The sequence below is a fragment of the Fulmarus glacialis genome, unplaced genomic scaffold (assembly GCF_000690835.1).
Source record: "Fulmarus glacialis isolate BGI_N327 unplaced genomic scaffold, ASM69083v1 scaffold21211, whole genome shotgun sequence".
Taxonomy (NCBI): domain Eukaryota; kingdom Metazoa; phylum Chordata; class Aves; order Procellariiformes; family Procellariidae; genus Fulmarus; species Fulmarus glacialis.
The window spans coordinates 10,221-28,060 of NW_009192389.1; the positions used below are offsets into that span (position 1 = coordinate 10,221).

At 35.1% G+C, this 17,840-nt stretch overlaps 1 protein-coding gene across 1 annotated transcript in view; it reads right to left on the minus strand.

Moving 5' to 3' along the window:
• Window positions 1–59: 59 nt before the first annotated feature.
• Window positions 60–17,840, minus strand: part of CCDC39 (coiled-coil domain containing 39) — a gene marked incomplete at its 5' end in the record, with an annotated part of 22,679 nt that continues 4,898 nt past the window's right edge. Inside the window, 14 exon segments of the mRNA XM_009587056.1 lie at window positions 60–225; window positions 939–1,027; window positions 1,269–1,448; window positions 1,592–1,732; window positions 3,092–3,198; window positions 4,304–4,463; window positions 5,867–5,990; window positions 7,249–7,457; window positions 8,833–8,970; window positions 10,235–10,399; window positions 11,109–11,303; window positions 14,602–14,734; window positions 15,073–15,176; window positions 16,870–17,061. Coding sequence (XP_009585351.1) covers window positions 60–225; window positions 939–1,027; window positions 1,269–1,448; window positions 1,592–1,732; window positions 3,092–3,198; window positions 4,304–4,463; window positions 5,867–5,990; window positions 7,249–7,457; window positions 8,833–8,970; window positions 10,235–10,399; window positions 11,109–11,303; window positions 14,602–14,734; window positions 15,073–15,176; window positions 16,870–17,061 — 2,103 coding nt within the window.

A 17,840-nucleotide genomic window follows, 5' to 3' on the forward strand; every position in this document is an offset into this window, starting at 1 on the left:
TGCAGATTAATGAATTAAGCCTTAACTAGTGTGAAGCCTTTACTATGGACTTCAAAAGATTACTTAAGACTTTTTTTGAGTTTACAAGTATCAGAGGTGCTAGCTCTGTTGGATGGCTGTGAACCAACAGCAGCTGCTTCTGCAGGAGTGTTGATAGGCAAGCTCAGATCTATGACTTTGACTGATGAAGTCTGACTAGAGCCTGAACTTGTGCTTCTGGAGGATCTGAAAGACAAAAGTTTACTCATCAGTATACAGAAGTGCCTGTATGTAAAATGGAGCTTCTAATGGTGGCTTACAATAAATCCACCCAGCAGCAGGGTTTATTCTAGGTTGAGATCCCCTACAAAGATCTTCATAGACATTACCACTAATAGCTTAAGTAACCTGTGGGAATGTTGTCAGATTGTAACTGATTCAACATGTTACGTGTGCTATTAGTTGAATATATTTTGAACAGGGGAAAAAGGTATCAGTAAAAGCGTATGTGTCTGTCTTCCCTTTTTCATTAGGAAAGGGAGCTCACACTACCAAGTGCAAAATGTGGCTGGAGCTCAAACTTGCGCTTTTATAGTGTGAAACCACTTTTTAATTAGAGCAGAGTTAATAAAAGTAAGTGTAATTGTTCTGTAATTACAGTTTTAAACTGTGATGGATGCGGAAGTAAACTTAATTGTGTGCTCGAAAAATCTAGTAATCTTAAAGGTGGGAGAGTATAAGGAGGAAGTTTTTGAAGAGTGTTCACAAAGTAGAGACAAGATGGAGAAGACCTTCAGGAGTGAGGAATTCTGTCATTTAGGGAGTAATTTTGCTGGTTTAAGCTTTAACGTTAAGAAAAACAAACAAAAAAAACCCCCCAAACAATACCCAAAAAACACAAACAAAAAAACAACAAACACCAAAAAACCCAAAGCCAGAAAAACATTGCTAGCACTTACCTGGTAGAAGCTAGTGAGCTTTGTGTGGATGGTGATCGAGAACTGTGACTACCACCAGCAGAAGCGATTGTAGGAAGCTCTAAACTGGACTAGAAAATTTAGAAAGAAAAAAAAGTTGACCTAATGGTTGTATAATAGGACTGGATATATCAGGAGGGTTTATAATCCTTTGTAGTTGAAGAGATGCTGAAAGCAGATGAACACCTTTTCCTGTTTTACCGTAAGTAGATTTTATTGTTGAATTTAGGAGTTGCCCTTGAAAGTCACTCATAAGTAAGTAGACTAGAGCCATCAGTCAAGATTTTGGTGGCAGTTAACTGGAAAGCTTACCTGGTGAAAGTACATTTGAAAGGGTGTAGTTAAATCAGGATTGGCTTCTAGAACATCAGCTAACAACTTGTCGATGGTTCTGTTGAAGCTTTTCAATTCACGAAGATCAATGTCTCTTTCTTCCTGTGTTTCTGTTTTAGTTTTCTTCAGAGATTGAATTTCTCTGGATAGTCTGGAACACTTAACACAAATATTTTTAAAGCATTGCTATTATGAAAATGCAACACTTTTTCAGAAACCTGCTAAGTTTAAATTCTGTAGTTTTAACCATACTACTGTCTATCACTATAAAGTTAGAAGTTGTCATTAATGAATATACAGACCTGTTTTATAACCCTTTCTAGTTTTGGCTTCTGTTCTTCTATGTCTTTGTTCAGCTGCAAAATAAGAGCTTGTTTTTCCTCCTTTTGCTCTTGGAAGAGGGCCTCCTGCTTCAGTACTGTATCAAAATTTTTTTCCATGCTCTGCAAATTCATTTGAACAGTAGTTTTAGTTTACAAAACAGTTCTGATATCCTTTCACTTTTTGTATTACTTTGTGGGAGGGTCTTTTATTGCTACTACTTGTTTCTAAATGTAGCTCAAGCAATTAGTACTAATGATAAAAACAACTCAAAAGTTTCTGCCTGTCAGACTGTTTAGTGGATAAATACCGGGATAAAGAGACCACCAGGTAATTTACATATCTTTAAAAAATTACTTTAAAGGTACTATTAATGAAGTATAAGTATGTATTTTCAGATGTGCCCTCTGAGCAGTGTCTACAAATTATTTACTTGGTACAGTACCAATTTACCAGTGCAAGCTATCCTAAGAAAAATAACATTGTTTCCTGTGGGAAGAGATGGATACCTTTGACTGGAATGAATAAAACCAGCACTGTAAGGGTGGCTCTGTTTTTTAAAAAATAATTAAATAAAAAGGCAGGAAAGGGTATTCCTTAACACCTCATTATATCCTAAGACTTACTCCCTGATGAAGATATATGTCCCTCTTTAATTTCAGAGATGTTATTTCTTAAGTAAGGTATATGTCCTATGGTGGTAGAATAAGCAATAGGAATGTTTGTTGACCTGTAGTCAGTGACTCAGGGCTTAGAATAACCATGTGGGATACAACAGGGTGCCTTTGATTTCTTCTGCCTAAGAAAATTCAACTCAAATATCACACGTCAGAGTTAAGTGTTGTTCTTTCTTAAGGGCCAAGTGGGCTTTTTGATAACAAGGGGAACTAAGAGTAAGTCCTTGATGTGGAGCCTGAACACAAGCTATCTTTTACCTGCATTTAGTGCTTAGCCTGCTAAGTTAAGAGTCAGCTAGCTTTCTTGAGTGAAATTAATGCTGTTTAAACTGAAGAACCCTAAATGCTAATAAAACAGAATATGTTCTCCTAGAAAAATCCTGGGACCTAGATGCCAAAGGACACAAGATGTGTGGATTTTAATCTCTGCAGTACTGGACAGGATGATACAATATAGTGGTGTATGCTACACAAAAACAACAGCTTTCTTGGATGCCAGAACAGAGCATCTGTCAATGTGCATCTGAGATTTTGAAACTTCTAGCTCTATGTGACTAAAAAGCCTGAAGTTTCATTGTGATTCAAGAAGATTCAAATACGCACTCAGTTTTTGAAAGGAGAGGTAAAGCCTTCTAGAAAATCACATCCATTCATACAAAACATAGGATATAAAAGAAAGGGCAAAAACTTGCCCCAGAATTTCCTGTTCTTTTTAGAGGATGGCTTGCATGGATTTAGCTACATGCTGCAGCCTTGTCTGTTTGACCAGAACTTTTGCTTGTATTTTACCTGGAGATATTTTACCTGGAGATTTTCCTGAAGTTCCTTGATCTGTCTTTGTTTATATCTGTATTTTTTATCAGCATCTCTTTTCTCCTCCTCTAGTTTCAATTTTTCCTCATATTCCTCACCTGTGATCCCAAACAGTGAGGCAGTATTTAATACAACTCAATTTTCACTTTACAATAAGTTGCACTTTAAAGTAACTGCATCACAGAGTATTACTATATTAGTGTTGGCAGTATTACAGAGACCTCAGGATTTAAGGGGTTTTTAAATTCTCTGCTACTAATTCCAAATCACTGTGAAAAAGTAACTGACTTCATGAGAGAAAATTAAGAGCTATGTGTCCAGAGCCAGCAGAGGGCACAAAAGTTAAATAATCAAATATTTTCTGGAATTAAGTTTATGTTATTTCTCATAGTGACGCTTTTTATAGGCTAAACAAAGAAAGTTCCACTGAAGGAGAGCAAGCTTATGAAGTCTAAGTGGCAACAGAAACAACAGATGAAGATATTTTCCAGAATTCTGAGAAATTTCCAATATCTAAAAACTTGTAGTTAGGTAGTCCATATTTTAAAATCTGCTGACGCTACACTAAAACAGTGCAGCTGAAGTTTTATTCTTCCTCATCATTTTCCCCGATGACAGGTTACTACTTTTTTCCCCGCCCTTCCATGTGAAAATCGGAGATAATGATGGTGTAGCTAAGGGTACAGTTTAGTGCCCAAGCTGGCTCAATCTACCATGAGAAGGCCAGCAGTGGCACAGCTTGTACTGCTTCTGTAATTTGAATTAGTAACTGTGTGTGATGCAGCACTACAGAGAATGTAGTGATTTTCATACTGTGTAAAGTTTTATCCACTAGACCTATGTACTTCAGTGGGCACTCCTTTCTCCCAGTAATGACTTTTTCCCCCCAGCAGTCATCTTTATGCTTTGCCTCTTCTGAATGCTCCTACTTATGACTATTCACAAAATTTATATAGGCTTAGAGATTTTCACATAAATCAGATGTAAGAATGTAAATATTAGTTAATTATGCCTTACTGCACTCTCTTCTCTGCTTATTCTGCTGAACTCTTCACAGTAGCACGTGAATTACACTCCCTTTGGCTACCATCAGTTTAGTCTCTATGATTCATTCTTTTGTGCCATGGAATTTCCCCACTGTATACCTGAGTTTTACCATCATCCGTAACTCACACAGCAAATAGCAATTTCTATTTTACATACTTGTCTCAGTGACTTCCTTGAAAGAGTTTCGGTAATTGCTGTTGCAGTTATTAAGTACACACAAAGTGTTTTCCAGAGCTACAATTTCTTTTTCAGCTTTGCAGATCTTTGCATCTAAATCATCACCTTCACGTTGAAGTGCTTCCTTTTCCTGTGCAGCCTGAAAATAAAACTGGTATTTTAGGTGACTGCATGCATACTGAAAATATTAGGACAATTATACAGAAAAAAATACCTGCAATGTTTAGGGGTTAAAATCCTAGGTAGATATGGGGCTTATCTGTGTTGTCAGGCTTGAACTGACTTTTGAGTTACTAGGTAAGTGGAAGGAGTAGTTATTTACAGTATTGGAAGCTCTTTGAGGTATTTCATCCACATGCATTTCATTATAGGTATCTGCCTCTCCATCTAAGCTCACAAAGTCCTGATTAGCAGTATCCACACTGTGTACAAAGTAGTTTCACTGCTGCTGTGAACTGCAGCACATGCTTCACATCTGTTTCCTTTACCCACAAAATCAAGGAAGGGTTAAGATTGTACATTATATAAAACCACTGAGTGTTAAAAGTCATCCAGTTTGTCTGGGAATTACTCACTGGAAAGTCTTTGTTCATCTTATCAGTGAGATTTAAGAAACACAGCCAGCTGGTGAAGGAAAGTATTTTCTATAGCCGCTCAGAAAATCTGATACAGTGAAAAATGGCCATATTTGTAGAGGGTATACACCCAACAGTGACCACAAGGGTTTTACTGAGGGTCTATTGCTATGCTAGATCTCACAGTAGCAGAAATACCATCATTAAGAAATTTAATACTTAAGAGCCAAGATCGCAGCTAGAAGCGTTTTGCTTTTAAGATGAAATCAGAAACTGTGGAGATCAAAAATAATAATTTTTGTTTCAGAATCAGGATACTGCGTTATGGATAAAGACTGATTCCCCCTCCCCCCACCAATGAAAAGCTGAAGTATGCATAGGTGATTGATAAGTAAGAGGGGAAAGTTGACATTCTTCAAGGTTTAAACACCATGTGGTAAAATAATACCTAAAAATAACTCTCAAGGGTAGAAAAATTTAAGACCATGTGAGACTGTGATAAACAGTTTTCAGTTTATAGCAGATTACCACGTGACTTCTTGTGTCTTTGCAAATTAACGAGCACTGAAGTGAAAATTTTCAAACTGCTCAAAGTTAAGGCTCCACTGACATTAGGACTGACGAGAGGGATTCACGTGAAATTGCTGTATCATTTAAATAACCAACAGGTCAGATAATGTAAAACAATTAGACTGAAAGTCTAATTGTTTACTAAGGGAACTTTTAGCTGTATGTGACTAAAAAGCCTGAAGTTTCATTGTGATTCAAGAAAATTCAAATACACACTCAGTTTTTGAAAGGAGAGGTAAAGCCTTCTAAAAAATCACATCCATTCATACAAAACATAGCATATAAAAGAACTGCTACTAAGCAGTAGGCAAGGAGGTTGTCTTAGTTACTTGAATAGAGCCCAGGGAAATCTATAGCTTAAATACTTCAATTATAATGAATTATGTTAATAAAATACCTTAATTACATAGTAGCTATGAGTTTTTTCCTCTTCTCCTTCGGGTGGCATCATGACAACAGTAAGAATTTCATATCTGCATCTCAGTTTATCAATTTTATTTAGGCGATCTTGAAATTCAGCACTGATTTATTTGGGGAAAAAATAAATGGGTTGAGAAAGTGTTTGTCTGGTAGTGTTTTGTGGGCAGTTCTTGCTATACCAGTTTAAATTACTGGTATTATTCCGGCAGTCTGCCCATGTACTAGGAGGCAGGCAGGGCAGCAGTTGTGCTGCTACTGTTTTTTGTTGCTTTCTGTGTTCTCCCAGCCACGGTCATCCATTCTTCTGGTTACCTACATTTCTCTTGCAGTTCTAAACTGAGGCAAATTTATTTTCATATTCCAGATCATTGCATCTTGGGAGGCTGCGCTACAGTCCTTCCCAAAAATTTTTAAAGGTTTGGCATTTAAATCCTACAGCTGCACAAGCTGCCCCCTGCTGATATTATCTTAATATTGCCACTAGCAGATGAGAGTAAGTAACAGTAGGCAACAACCCCAAATCAAATTACATGGAAGTATCAATTAGCTGTGTAATTATCAAAGCAAAAAAGCCACACAGTCTGCACTCTCGGTGAGCAGTTAAGCTTTAGTCACACTAAATCACTCTAATTTCCTATTGTGCGGGGTGTGGTTAGCAGAGGAGTGATTAAAAAGCCTGCCAGATTTCAGCAGTTCAGCTGCTGAAGCGTTGATTTTTGGCTAGATATAGATACTGGGATTTCAGAGCTAAAACTGTCCCAGATACTTTGCACTGATCATTACAGAAGGGAAAAGTTATTTCATATACAGTTGCTTTATAAGAGGGTACATACACAATTCAGAAGAGTTAATTTTGTTATATAGGACACATAATGGAGAGCTCATTTGTTAAAAAGGCAAAAAAACCAAACCAAATCGACTTAATGTATGAGTCAAAGAAATCAAGTTTTATCAAGCAGTTGGGAGTAAAGCCTCTTTAAAAGCAACTTTTGTGTTTTAAATATTTTGTCATACCTCCAGACACACTGATTTCACATTTCTGATTAGTTTGAAAAATGCACATGACATTTACTTTAAAAAATGTAACTGCAGTTTCTTCTCAGTACTGTAGAGGATTGTCACTAACAGAATAAACAGTAATCTCTTGTTCACCAAGTTGTTAAAGCTGTAGGCTGGATTTCAGAGAAGGGATCTCTTGCTATCCTCAACTGTCTCAGTATATAACTTTGAGCAAGATTTATTTCATTCTCCATTTCTCTAATCAGTGAAATTGCGTAAAATGCTTCTCTTTTTCAGTAAGTCCCCATGTAAAATATACTCAATAAAAGATACGAGTTTTATTTATGTAAGAATAGTTACCTTACGCGTTGCCGTTCCTGATCCACAAGTCTTATCTGGGAATCCAGCATTGCCTTATGAATCTTAATTTCCTCGGTTCTTTCTGCTATGGCTTTCTTTAACTCCAATTTTTGTTTTTCCAGTGTTAGAACTTTCTCGGTCTTATTACACAGAGTATCTCGAAGACGGTTCAATTCGAGTTTTAAGAGATTATCTTCGACCATCATCTCCTAATAAATGCCAAAAAGGTCTCAAAATAAGAAAGCATCGTTTTTAATTAAGATACTTATAACAGTTAATAAGTTAATTTTTTTTTATAAAACATCTATTATTTTATCTTTTATATATACACAATGGTAAGACTCATTTTGCTCTGCATTTAAAAATGTTCTCAATTTCTCATTTGCTAACAGTTCACATGGTGAGTGCGATAGGGGTAGATTGTTTCCTGAATGGTTTTATACAAATTCATCAGACTTTCTAATTCAGACTGAGTTTACGGGTTGTTAGATTTTTCCATCTACAAATTACTTTCAGTTAGCATTACGACTGGTAAGACTATAAAGGTGGTTTCAAAGAAATTAAGCAGGCCTTACAAGAAACTTTCTGAAGCAGGCTCACTTGAGCCCTTGTAACTGTCTTGGAATATGTTCTAGATTCTGCAGGTCTACAAGTCATGTTGTTACATGAGCGAATTTATATATGTCAAAACTCAGAAAAGCAGCAAGTGGTGAACTTCATTAGCATGCAAACACTTTGAATCATTTAAAAAAAAAAAAAAAATCTCTTATGGATCCCAAACTCTGTACCATTTCTTCTCTGAGTTTTTTTATGCCATCAGCTTCTTTCTTTTGTTCCCCTGAATTTCATCCCCAAAGAAAAGATCCAGGTTAGGGAGAGTTTTCATTGAGGAGCAAGTGCACCAATTAAGTCGATAGCAAAACTGCCCCGCTACTTAGACCCTGTATTGTTCTACTACCTTAGTGCTTTCTTTTAGGAAGGCTAGAGCTTATTGCAGGAAAAAATGTGCGGTAATTAGAGGACTGGGAACTGTTTTCTTCTGTTTATCAAAACATGGGGAGAAAGACTTCCATTTTATTTCTAATACCTTAAATTGGAATGTAGATAGATACAAACCATCTGCTGGAAAAAGTCCCGCAATTTAATAACAAAACTGAGCCAAACTTATTAGTCGGCATCACAGATTGAGAATAAAAATTCAGTGCTAGGTAAAGATATCCTTGAACAGTAAATACATTTTCTATTTTAAGGGCAATCGTTTCTCAGAAAAAAAAAACACTGACCAGATGGTTATTGTGGCTTTTATAAGTAATGTGTGATTAAATTGATAACCCAAAGAAACTTTATGCTGCGTACACTGGAAAAACAATACTTTGCCTAGTAAGATAATAGTGATGAAAGTGACTTCAGAGTTTGGGAAGGAAGGTGTAAGTCAAGAAACTACAAAGGGGGTTCTTCTATATGATGCTACAATGATGTAGCACTGTGGGAGGTAGACAACAGCCTTCGGATCAAGTCATGAGTTTATGTGTTTTAAAAAACAAACGTATCCTGTATTAGTAAAGTTGCAAAATAATACTGTACCTGCTTAATGGCTTTAGCTTTTTTTAACTCCTGATCTGATCTCTCATTGAAAAGATTTAGTTCATTTATCTTGATCATCATACCACTTGTTTCTTCTCCCGTCTTATCCATTGCTCTCTTGATGAAATGGACATCACTCTGTTTCCAAATAAGTTATGTTTAATTTATTTCAGTGAATGTAGTTTGCACCAAAAGCTAACAGTTAATTTTAAATGAGATACTTTTAAGTCCTGCAACCAGGAACCATCATCTTCATGTGTCTATCTGCTGCTCTGCAAACAGTGCCTAGACCATTGTAGTCCTCGTGCGGAGTGCTGCTGCAATATTAAATGTCATTGCTTGTTTTATTTGGAGTGTAGTAATTGTTATTTATATAATATAAATCTTTCAGTCAATAAGGCAATTCTAATAGAATCATGCATTTTGGTCTAGATAAAAAAAAAAAAACTCCTGGTGTGTCTGACCACGACTTTGATTAAATTCCTGGAGGTGTGTTTCAATGTTTGGTTACACTCACTGCTCAAATTTTGCATCTCCTCAAAACTGAAATGTGGGCACCAGTTGCCCAACATTAAACCTTGTTATTGCATGGATCTCCAGTTAAAGGGCTCTCCTACAAGCAGTTTCTTCTCCTCACTAAATTGATGAAATGTTTTCTTAACTATCACTTTGAGAAACCAGTTGTGATGTTTTATTAAAAACCTGATTTTCATCTTTGTATAGTTTCTCTTTGAAAAGGGATTTCAAAATGTGCTAAAATGTAGCTGATTAATAAACAAATACATTTCTTATAAAAAGAAATTATAAATTGGCTACAAATAACTGACTGGTTCATATCTACAAGAAAGGTAAGCGCATTTTTTAGAGAAATGAGTGGTGGTCACTGGATAGTGGAAAACCAGAGAACAAGCACGTATATGCAAAATTCTCACATGGGAATAAAAACAGAAAAATAGTATTTCTGAATTACATATCAGGATGAGGTCAACTAACTCAAATACCGTACCTTCAATTCAGTAACGTTACTTTGTACAATTTTAAGTGCAACTATACTTGTAATTTTATGAAAAAATATAAAAGCAAGTAGTAGCATCACAGAATAACATTCTCCTACTTCTACACGGTCCTAACGATAAATTCAGAGACTTGCAAGCAGTCAGTCACATCTTGAAGTAAAAGCTAAGCTTGCTTTTCCAATGTTTCAATGCTTGTCTTCCTGCTAAGCTGCCTCAGTTGTGCAGTAATGACCTATAGGGAATGTATGAAGTTTTCCACACAGGTTACACAAAGTTCAGATATCTTTTAATCTAATACCAAGTTATTAATTAATAAGACCGAATCTGCTTAATTCACTGAGGTTTCTAGATGTTACACAGTCAACCTGATGTTCTAAGGAAGTTACCTGAAGCTTCTTGTGCTGCGCATGTAAAACATCATACGCATTTTTCTTTTCTTCTAAGGTTTTCTTAAGTTCAGCAACTTTTGCTTCCAAAACTTGTTTTTCATCTGCATTAACCTCTCCTTCTAACCGTGACAGCCGTCTCTGTACTTGCTGAATATAAAAATCCTGTTAAAATAATTTTTAAGAGATTTAATAGTTTGAGATAAGCAATTATAGCCTTCCTATAAAGCTAAAACACTGGATATAAACTTGGATCTAAATGTTGGCTTTAAGACAGTCACCTAATTAACCTATTGTTTTTTAATAATTTATGGCTTATAGACCTCATTAGCAAAGTATTCTTAGATGACTGATGTGCAGTGATGGTTCAGGAGTAATTTTCTAGAAGAGTAACAAAGCATACTCAGCATAGTCTGCTGTAGGGAGGCTTACAGCGGAGTTGCCATCTTGCTGTTACCAGTGGATGCTGATATAAAAGAGCAAATTTTCAAAGTGGTGCATAGGAAATATGCACAAAATCCAATTAGTAAACAACAGGATTTTGGCATGTACCTCTTGTACTGCTTTAAAAATTTACCCTGAGGTGTCTGTGTTTCAGAGGGATCAAAGTAAAGAACTGATTTGAGTGGGAAAGGCAGCAGACCCAAAAAAAATAATGAAATACACAAGTGCATAATGTAGGTGATACTATAGCAAGTTTCAGTTATTTCAATTTTATCCATACATCTAGAGACAGAAATAAATGCAGACTTCAAATTATACTGCATGGCATTTCCAGAATGGTAAGATGTTGACAAAGATTACAGAACTCAAGCAATTTACTCTCATTAGACAGAAGAAACAATTATACTATGAAAGTACATTAATATTTTACCTGGTTATATATTAATTCTTGTTGTTTTAATGCATCTGTATCAAGTCTGTGCAGTCGATTCTTAAGATTTTTAATTGATGTTCGACTTCCCTCAATTTCCACTAGAACACACTTCTCCTTATCTTTCTGCACTTTTAACTCTTGAGTCTTCTTGAAAAGTAGTTCTTTTAACTGGTTCATTTCTGTTTCTTTTTCCTGGTAACAAATTAATCATTAAGTAATAAGAAATAATTAATCACATAAGTAATTTCTGAGGAATTATTTGCCTTTATTAATCATATATAGGAAGATGAAAAAATTTCAATACTATATCCACTAATATGAACACAGAATTTCATAGGTCTTCAAAACAGTTGGCAAGAAAATTCTTTGACTTAAAGAGAAAGTAATTTTTAATTTTTTTTTTTGTTTGTTTTTAACTTGGATCCTACCCTATTATTACATGACCTTTTTTTTCCATTATGGGAATGCTACTCTTTTCAGCCTTTCAGAAAACTAAATTCCTGTCATCCTTTAAAAAAAAAAAAAAACAAAAACAAACAAAAAAACGCTCCTTATTGCTTCCAGTATATGTGAATATTTGGAGAAATATAATACAAAGTTTTTCAATGGTTATTAAAACTTGTAACTCTGTGTGTATACATATGTGTGTTTATATAAGTTGGAATAATTTTGTTTGAAAAATTAATTACACATTTTAAAATCACTTCCTTATTCTCAGAGGTAAGTTGCCATTAACACCTAAATCAGTGCAGGAAATGAGCTTTTAGTACGGTCTGTTATAGTAAGACAATGCCGAACATTTCGGGTAACCTGAAATGTACTGAAAACAAACAAAATTCAGATTTTTTTTTTACAACCCTAACAAGGAAGGCAACTTTCTTCTTTCCCTCCCTCCTTCTACCACCCAACCCAAATAACCAAAGACCTTCCAAAGCTCAGGCCATTCAGCATGCTAGTTTCCTGTAAGGTACATCTCTTAAAATGAGTGATGTGGCATCACACACTGTTCCGAAAGACTCATTTACATTTAGCTGAAGTCTGGTATGGAGTTTGAAGATGCACATTTAAATTAATATAGCAAAACACCTTAGAATTCACTCTTCTACATTGATTAAAAATGTGCCTTTTCTTCATTTTATATGTATACATTGTGAACCATCTTGCTGGCTTTAATAACAGCAAAAGATAACTTAACTCCTTCTCTAAGAGTTCATAATTTCATTCTACCAAACAGAATTGTTTTGTAGTTGAACTTGCTATAAGTGCAATTCCAAATCCAAAACTCAGGAAGTAAGACGCAGATGTAAGTTTAATATGAAATCGTTACAGCTTGCAGCATTTTACACTGATGTCAATGGGCTTTGGATCATGCCTGAACAAAGGAATTTAATTTCAGAAGTAAACTGTTTTTATGCATGTGCCCAATTCTGAGCTGTATTTCTGAAGCTAATGACAATGATGAATTCGTCTACTAAAACTGGATCACGATTTGACCTTCATTTCGTAGTCTCTCTTGCATATCTAAATTCATTTATTTAATAGAAATTGTTTCTCTCCCTTTAAGTGAGGTTGTTAATAGAGAGATTCAATAAGCTTCACTGTGCAACAGTGTTTTGCCACAGATTGAAGAGGGAGAAGTATCACAGAACTGAAACGCAAAATGGTGACATTTCATCCACATTGTTCCTGTAAATGTCTCTTCACAGTAAATTAATAGATGCAGCAAATAGCCATGTGTGTCTAATGGTGATGGAAAGCACGCTTCTGACTAATACATTACAGACATTGTTCAAGAACAGTTCATCCTAGTTAAAATACTACCCTGAAGCTGTGGAGCTGCCAAGCTCGGTGTCATCTTAGGTTATCCGCCACAGACACAAGGAAAGAAACCCTGCTAATGGTTTAGCCACCCTGGTAAAGTCTTAAAGGGAAGCAAGTAAGGTTTTCATTTTAATGAAATGTTATATCATTACAACTTGTTTTCAAATTATCTGAAAAACCAAAACAGTAAGCAAGGCCTGTAATTTAAGAAACTCTTTGTAAAGGAAAGACATCCCCCCTCTAGTTTCTGTATATTTAAAATGTGCAGTTAATGCCTGTGGAGTTAAAAAGTTTGAAAAATAATCTACTGCAAGGGATTATTTTCACATACATGCTACAGGAAACACAAAATAGGGAAAAAAAAAGAGTATACAGTGGTACGCACAAATACAGTGTTATCACGTGTGTGGGAACACCTGCTGTCACATTAATTTAACCTGATCATTTTACAGTAAAGAAAGCTTCAGCATATCCAATACTCAATTGTCCAGCAAAATGTAAAAAAAATATTCATATCAAGTTCAGTCAGAAGCTAAGTAGTAAAATACTTTAAGCGAATTAGTAGCAAAATGACAAAACAGTAGAAACATTTTCTGAAATGTGGGGAAGTTCAGGTGATTGCATTACAACATTGCATTTATTCAAAAGCCGTTTGCAGTTCATCAGATGATAATGATTTAGGATATTTTTATTCCTATACTTAATTTGCAACATAAGAAGTGGGTTTTGAATTTTAAAAAAAGTATTATTAGACATGTTAAAAAAATAGTCACCATATTACAGCTTGTACATTACAGCTTGTACATGCAGACTTGAATTTCAAAATCTTTATTCATCATGAAAATGAAATCTAAAGTGAGCCAGTAATTAATTAGTAGTCCACAACATGTTAGATGTATCAGAGTATCATGTAGTAGAATTAAAATAATGAACAAGAGACTAGGCCAGCCAAATCTGATTAAAAGATTTCAAAATCTTTTTTAATCCCAGTTTGCCAAAATCATAGCTCTTTACAGATTTGTAAGTTTTGGTGGTGGTTTGCTAAAGCCAAGAAGTTTTCAATGGTAACGTTACTGAAAAGTCATCCTGACAAGATTGTCACACTTTAACAACCTTATTGATGGGAAACTGATAGAAGTTCAAGGACCCTTGCTCCTCAACAGCCCATAAAACAGAATGTTTAGAGATAAACTCCCAAAAGAGCTAAGAAAAATACACGATTTTGAAATTTTTCAGTATTGTTACAAAGCAGAAGCAAAACATTACTATATAACAATATTTGCCATGTTCCAGTAAATAACTTCTATTTCAATCTAGCCAAGAAGTTGTACGTAGCTTTTAGCTGATGTCAGAAGTAAATGCCCTGTTCAGTATACTGATGCAGTCAGAATACTGGTTTTATATCTGATCTATACGATGACAGTTCCAGTATCCTGTGTTAATATATGGGGACACCGTCTTCTGAATTACTAGGACCACTTATTTTCGTCCAAGTTTTCCCAACACAGATACTGATGTATCTACATGCACGTTACTTCATTGTTTCATGAAACTAGCTACATGTCATACTAATACTTACATTCCATTTTAATCCATAAATGTTTGTTCTAGATAGAGCTTGCAAATTCAAATGAATCCTCATTTGCAGAAACCATGAAAAACTTTTTACCTTGACGATTTTTTCTTCTTCCTTTAGTATTTCTTCCATCCTCAAAGCCTTGTCTTCTGAACTGAGTGTCTCCTGAGTCACAAGCTTCAGCTTATTGGAAAGACTTGCATTTTTTTCTTTAAGAAAGCTTAATCTAAACAAAATTACATGATTTAACAAGTTAAATATATGTTGCATATACAACACTGCCAAAACCAAACAGCATACCTTACTGAGTAGTTGCCTAATAAAGCAGGCTAAACTTTAACCTAGGATAACCAAGGCCCTAACTGATTTTTTCACACCCTTTAAGAACAAGGATTACCAGGAGTATTTCCTAAATTGCCCAGTGCCAGAAACTATGCAGGACATGAAGTAACCAGAAAGTTGGAGACTTTAATCATCAATACTATTTAAGGTTCTTTGCTAGCTCAGGGATTTGATTATATTACTAATCCTTACAAATAGTATTTTTAAAGGTCTGTTTCTTACCTGGCTTGTTTTTTCTGAATTTCTTTCTTCAGATTGGTTACTTGTGTTCTCAAAGACTCTAGATCAGAAGCAGTTCTGTCTACAGTCGATTTCAAAGCATCCAGCTAATAGATGACAAAATGGAGGAATCGAGTTCTTATTTACTTTGGTACATGGTAGGATATTTAAAATTGTAAAGGACCTATTTATTGGAATGCAGTCCGTTTCTTTTTAACAGTGTTTTCCAAATGAGAAGTGCTGCAAATTCTGAGGTACTGTAAATCTGCACAGCTAGTAAACTCCATAGACTAATTTGCATCATCTGAATACTGGGACAAAATACTTCATAATTAAAAATACAGAATGAATTATGAAGGTGCTGTGGGCTGCAATTCTTGTCCAACAGCATCTATGTAAGGGGAACCATGGTTTTATAGAGCACAACTGACTTTGATGAGGTTCTTTGTGAACATGGATACGCTTATGTATCTACTAAATATTTCTAATTCAAACTTTGTTGGGTACATAAAATTATTTTGATTAAGATAAGGGAACACTGTGACAAAAATACACAGACATTTAATTTCGTAAAAAATACATGACAGCATACACTCATTAAACAGGCTAGAAATACTTTACAATCAGTAGCTCATTAGCCTTCACAGTATCACTTAACAGTGTAAGTGTAATTGTCTTCACCTTCACAGATGAAGAAACCTGATCGAGGGTATATATAGCAGGTCTCTCTCTGTCCCAGAATGAGAAACTGGGAAGTCACAAGTTGTCAGTTGAACTTAAGTCTGTTTCTTTCCTTGTTTCTCACTTGTATGCCACAGATGTTCTAACACCTGATAACAGGAGACTGTTCTCATTATCACATTGTGTAGTATTAATTGTGAAAAATGTGAAGCAAGAATTTCTCAGCTTAGAGATGAAAACCTACCAATTCTGTGAACCCTCAAGTTTACATGAATTACAGGATAATCTAATAGCCTACACCTTGTTTGAGCTACCTACAGTTTAATTAGGATACCAGTTTATGAACCACCTGCTACAGAAAAGCTATCCAAATTTAGGGCAACAGCAGATAAAGGGTTTTTTTAAAATCACCAAGCTTGCTGAGTTGCGCAGTGTTACCATATTCTTGTTAAGAGAAAACTTACTCAGGTAATACAAGCATATCCTTTCTCAACAGAGAGACTTGAATTACCTCTTAGAAATACTTCTACAGACATTTAAGTAATTAAATGTGCAGCTCATTCCTACCTTTAAGTGAAGATTAAATATAAGTAATAGTAAGTATCAACAGCATCAAGCAGCCCTATCCTACTGCCTCTTGATTAGAAAGCTATGTGAGTGAGTTTGGGGTTTTTTTTCCCCAAGAATTTTAACCTGACTACAAGGGCCATCAACGCTCACTTCTGAGAGCACAGGATAGGGATTGTTTGGAGTCCGGAAGAGTTTTCTCTCATCTTTATACAATACTGCAGTCTACGTGCGCTAAAGGCAAGATACGCCTCCTTCTGAAGCATCTAATAGTGTTAAACCATTTAAGAGAAAATTAATCCATTTTATACCAACACAGAGAATACAAGCTAATCTCTTCACCACTGTCGATGAAAGGATTAAGTTGACGGTTCAGATCCCAATAATCATGAGTAGACTGAGAAGAGCAGACATTTTGTTGAATTTATTAGGAGTCTAGTATAAAAACAAAGAAAAGCAAATGCTATTCCTGTATTTCCTCCATCTAGTCAAAAGTTAGAGTTAAAAGTTATAGTTTCAGTCTGTTTTTCTGAACTGCTTGGTCATCCTTACCTCATCCTGCAGCTGAACTCTGTAAGTATCCTGAGTTTGGTATTCGTTTCGGAGGCTGGTAGCTTCCCGTTCAGCCGAAGAAATTTTCTTTTCATATTCCATATTATTAAGAGTTTCATTTACCAAAAAGGAAGTCTTCTCTTTCAGCACAATTTCTTTCTTTCTGATCTCCTGTTTTATCTCTGTTATTAGCTATCACGATAAAAACATTTTAGATTTGCTTGCATTAGTTAAGATGTGTTAGATTAACAAAGGGTACAACCAGAAGATAGATTGTTCTTAAGATTACTCTTTGCATGAGACAGCCCAGTTATTACATCATTCTTAAATTACTTTATTCCATTAATACATCACAACACCAAATACTACAATTGTTTTGGATTGGAAACTTCCAAAATATTTCAATAACCAAAAAAAATGACACTATAAACTTGTATGAAATAAAAATAATTTTCAATTGATTGAATGGGGGGAAAAAAAAAAAAACCTATGTGAACAAAACTTCACATAGACTTGAAATGGAGGAAACGCAAGAGGAAAATTACCAACAGGAGTGATGCTTACTTTAGCTGACAGATTTATAGCTATTCAGTGAAAATTGTGTATTTTGAAAGGTTAAGTAAAAGATTAGCTACTGGGAAAATTATACTGTAATTCTAGTTATTAAAAAAAAAAATCTTTTACAAAAGCATCAGTAGGACTATTCTATGGACTATTAATACATGGAAGGTTGGCCAGAGCTGGGGTTTTTGTTGTTGTTGTTGGGGGTTCTTCTTATATGTTTGTTGTTTGTTCTTTGCAGGAATCTTCTGACATGAAATACTATGAAATCCAAAATATTTCAGCTAAATTAGACCATTGCCTTTTCTGTTTGGTAGTATTTCTTCTGGCTTGTCATTTTCTATTATTACATTTTTTTAGTGTTATATCTTAAGCCAGTTTAACCATGTTTCTGCTCAGAGTATACCTAA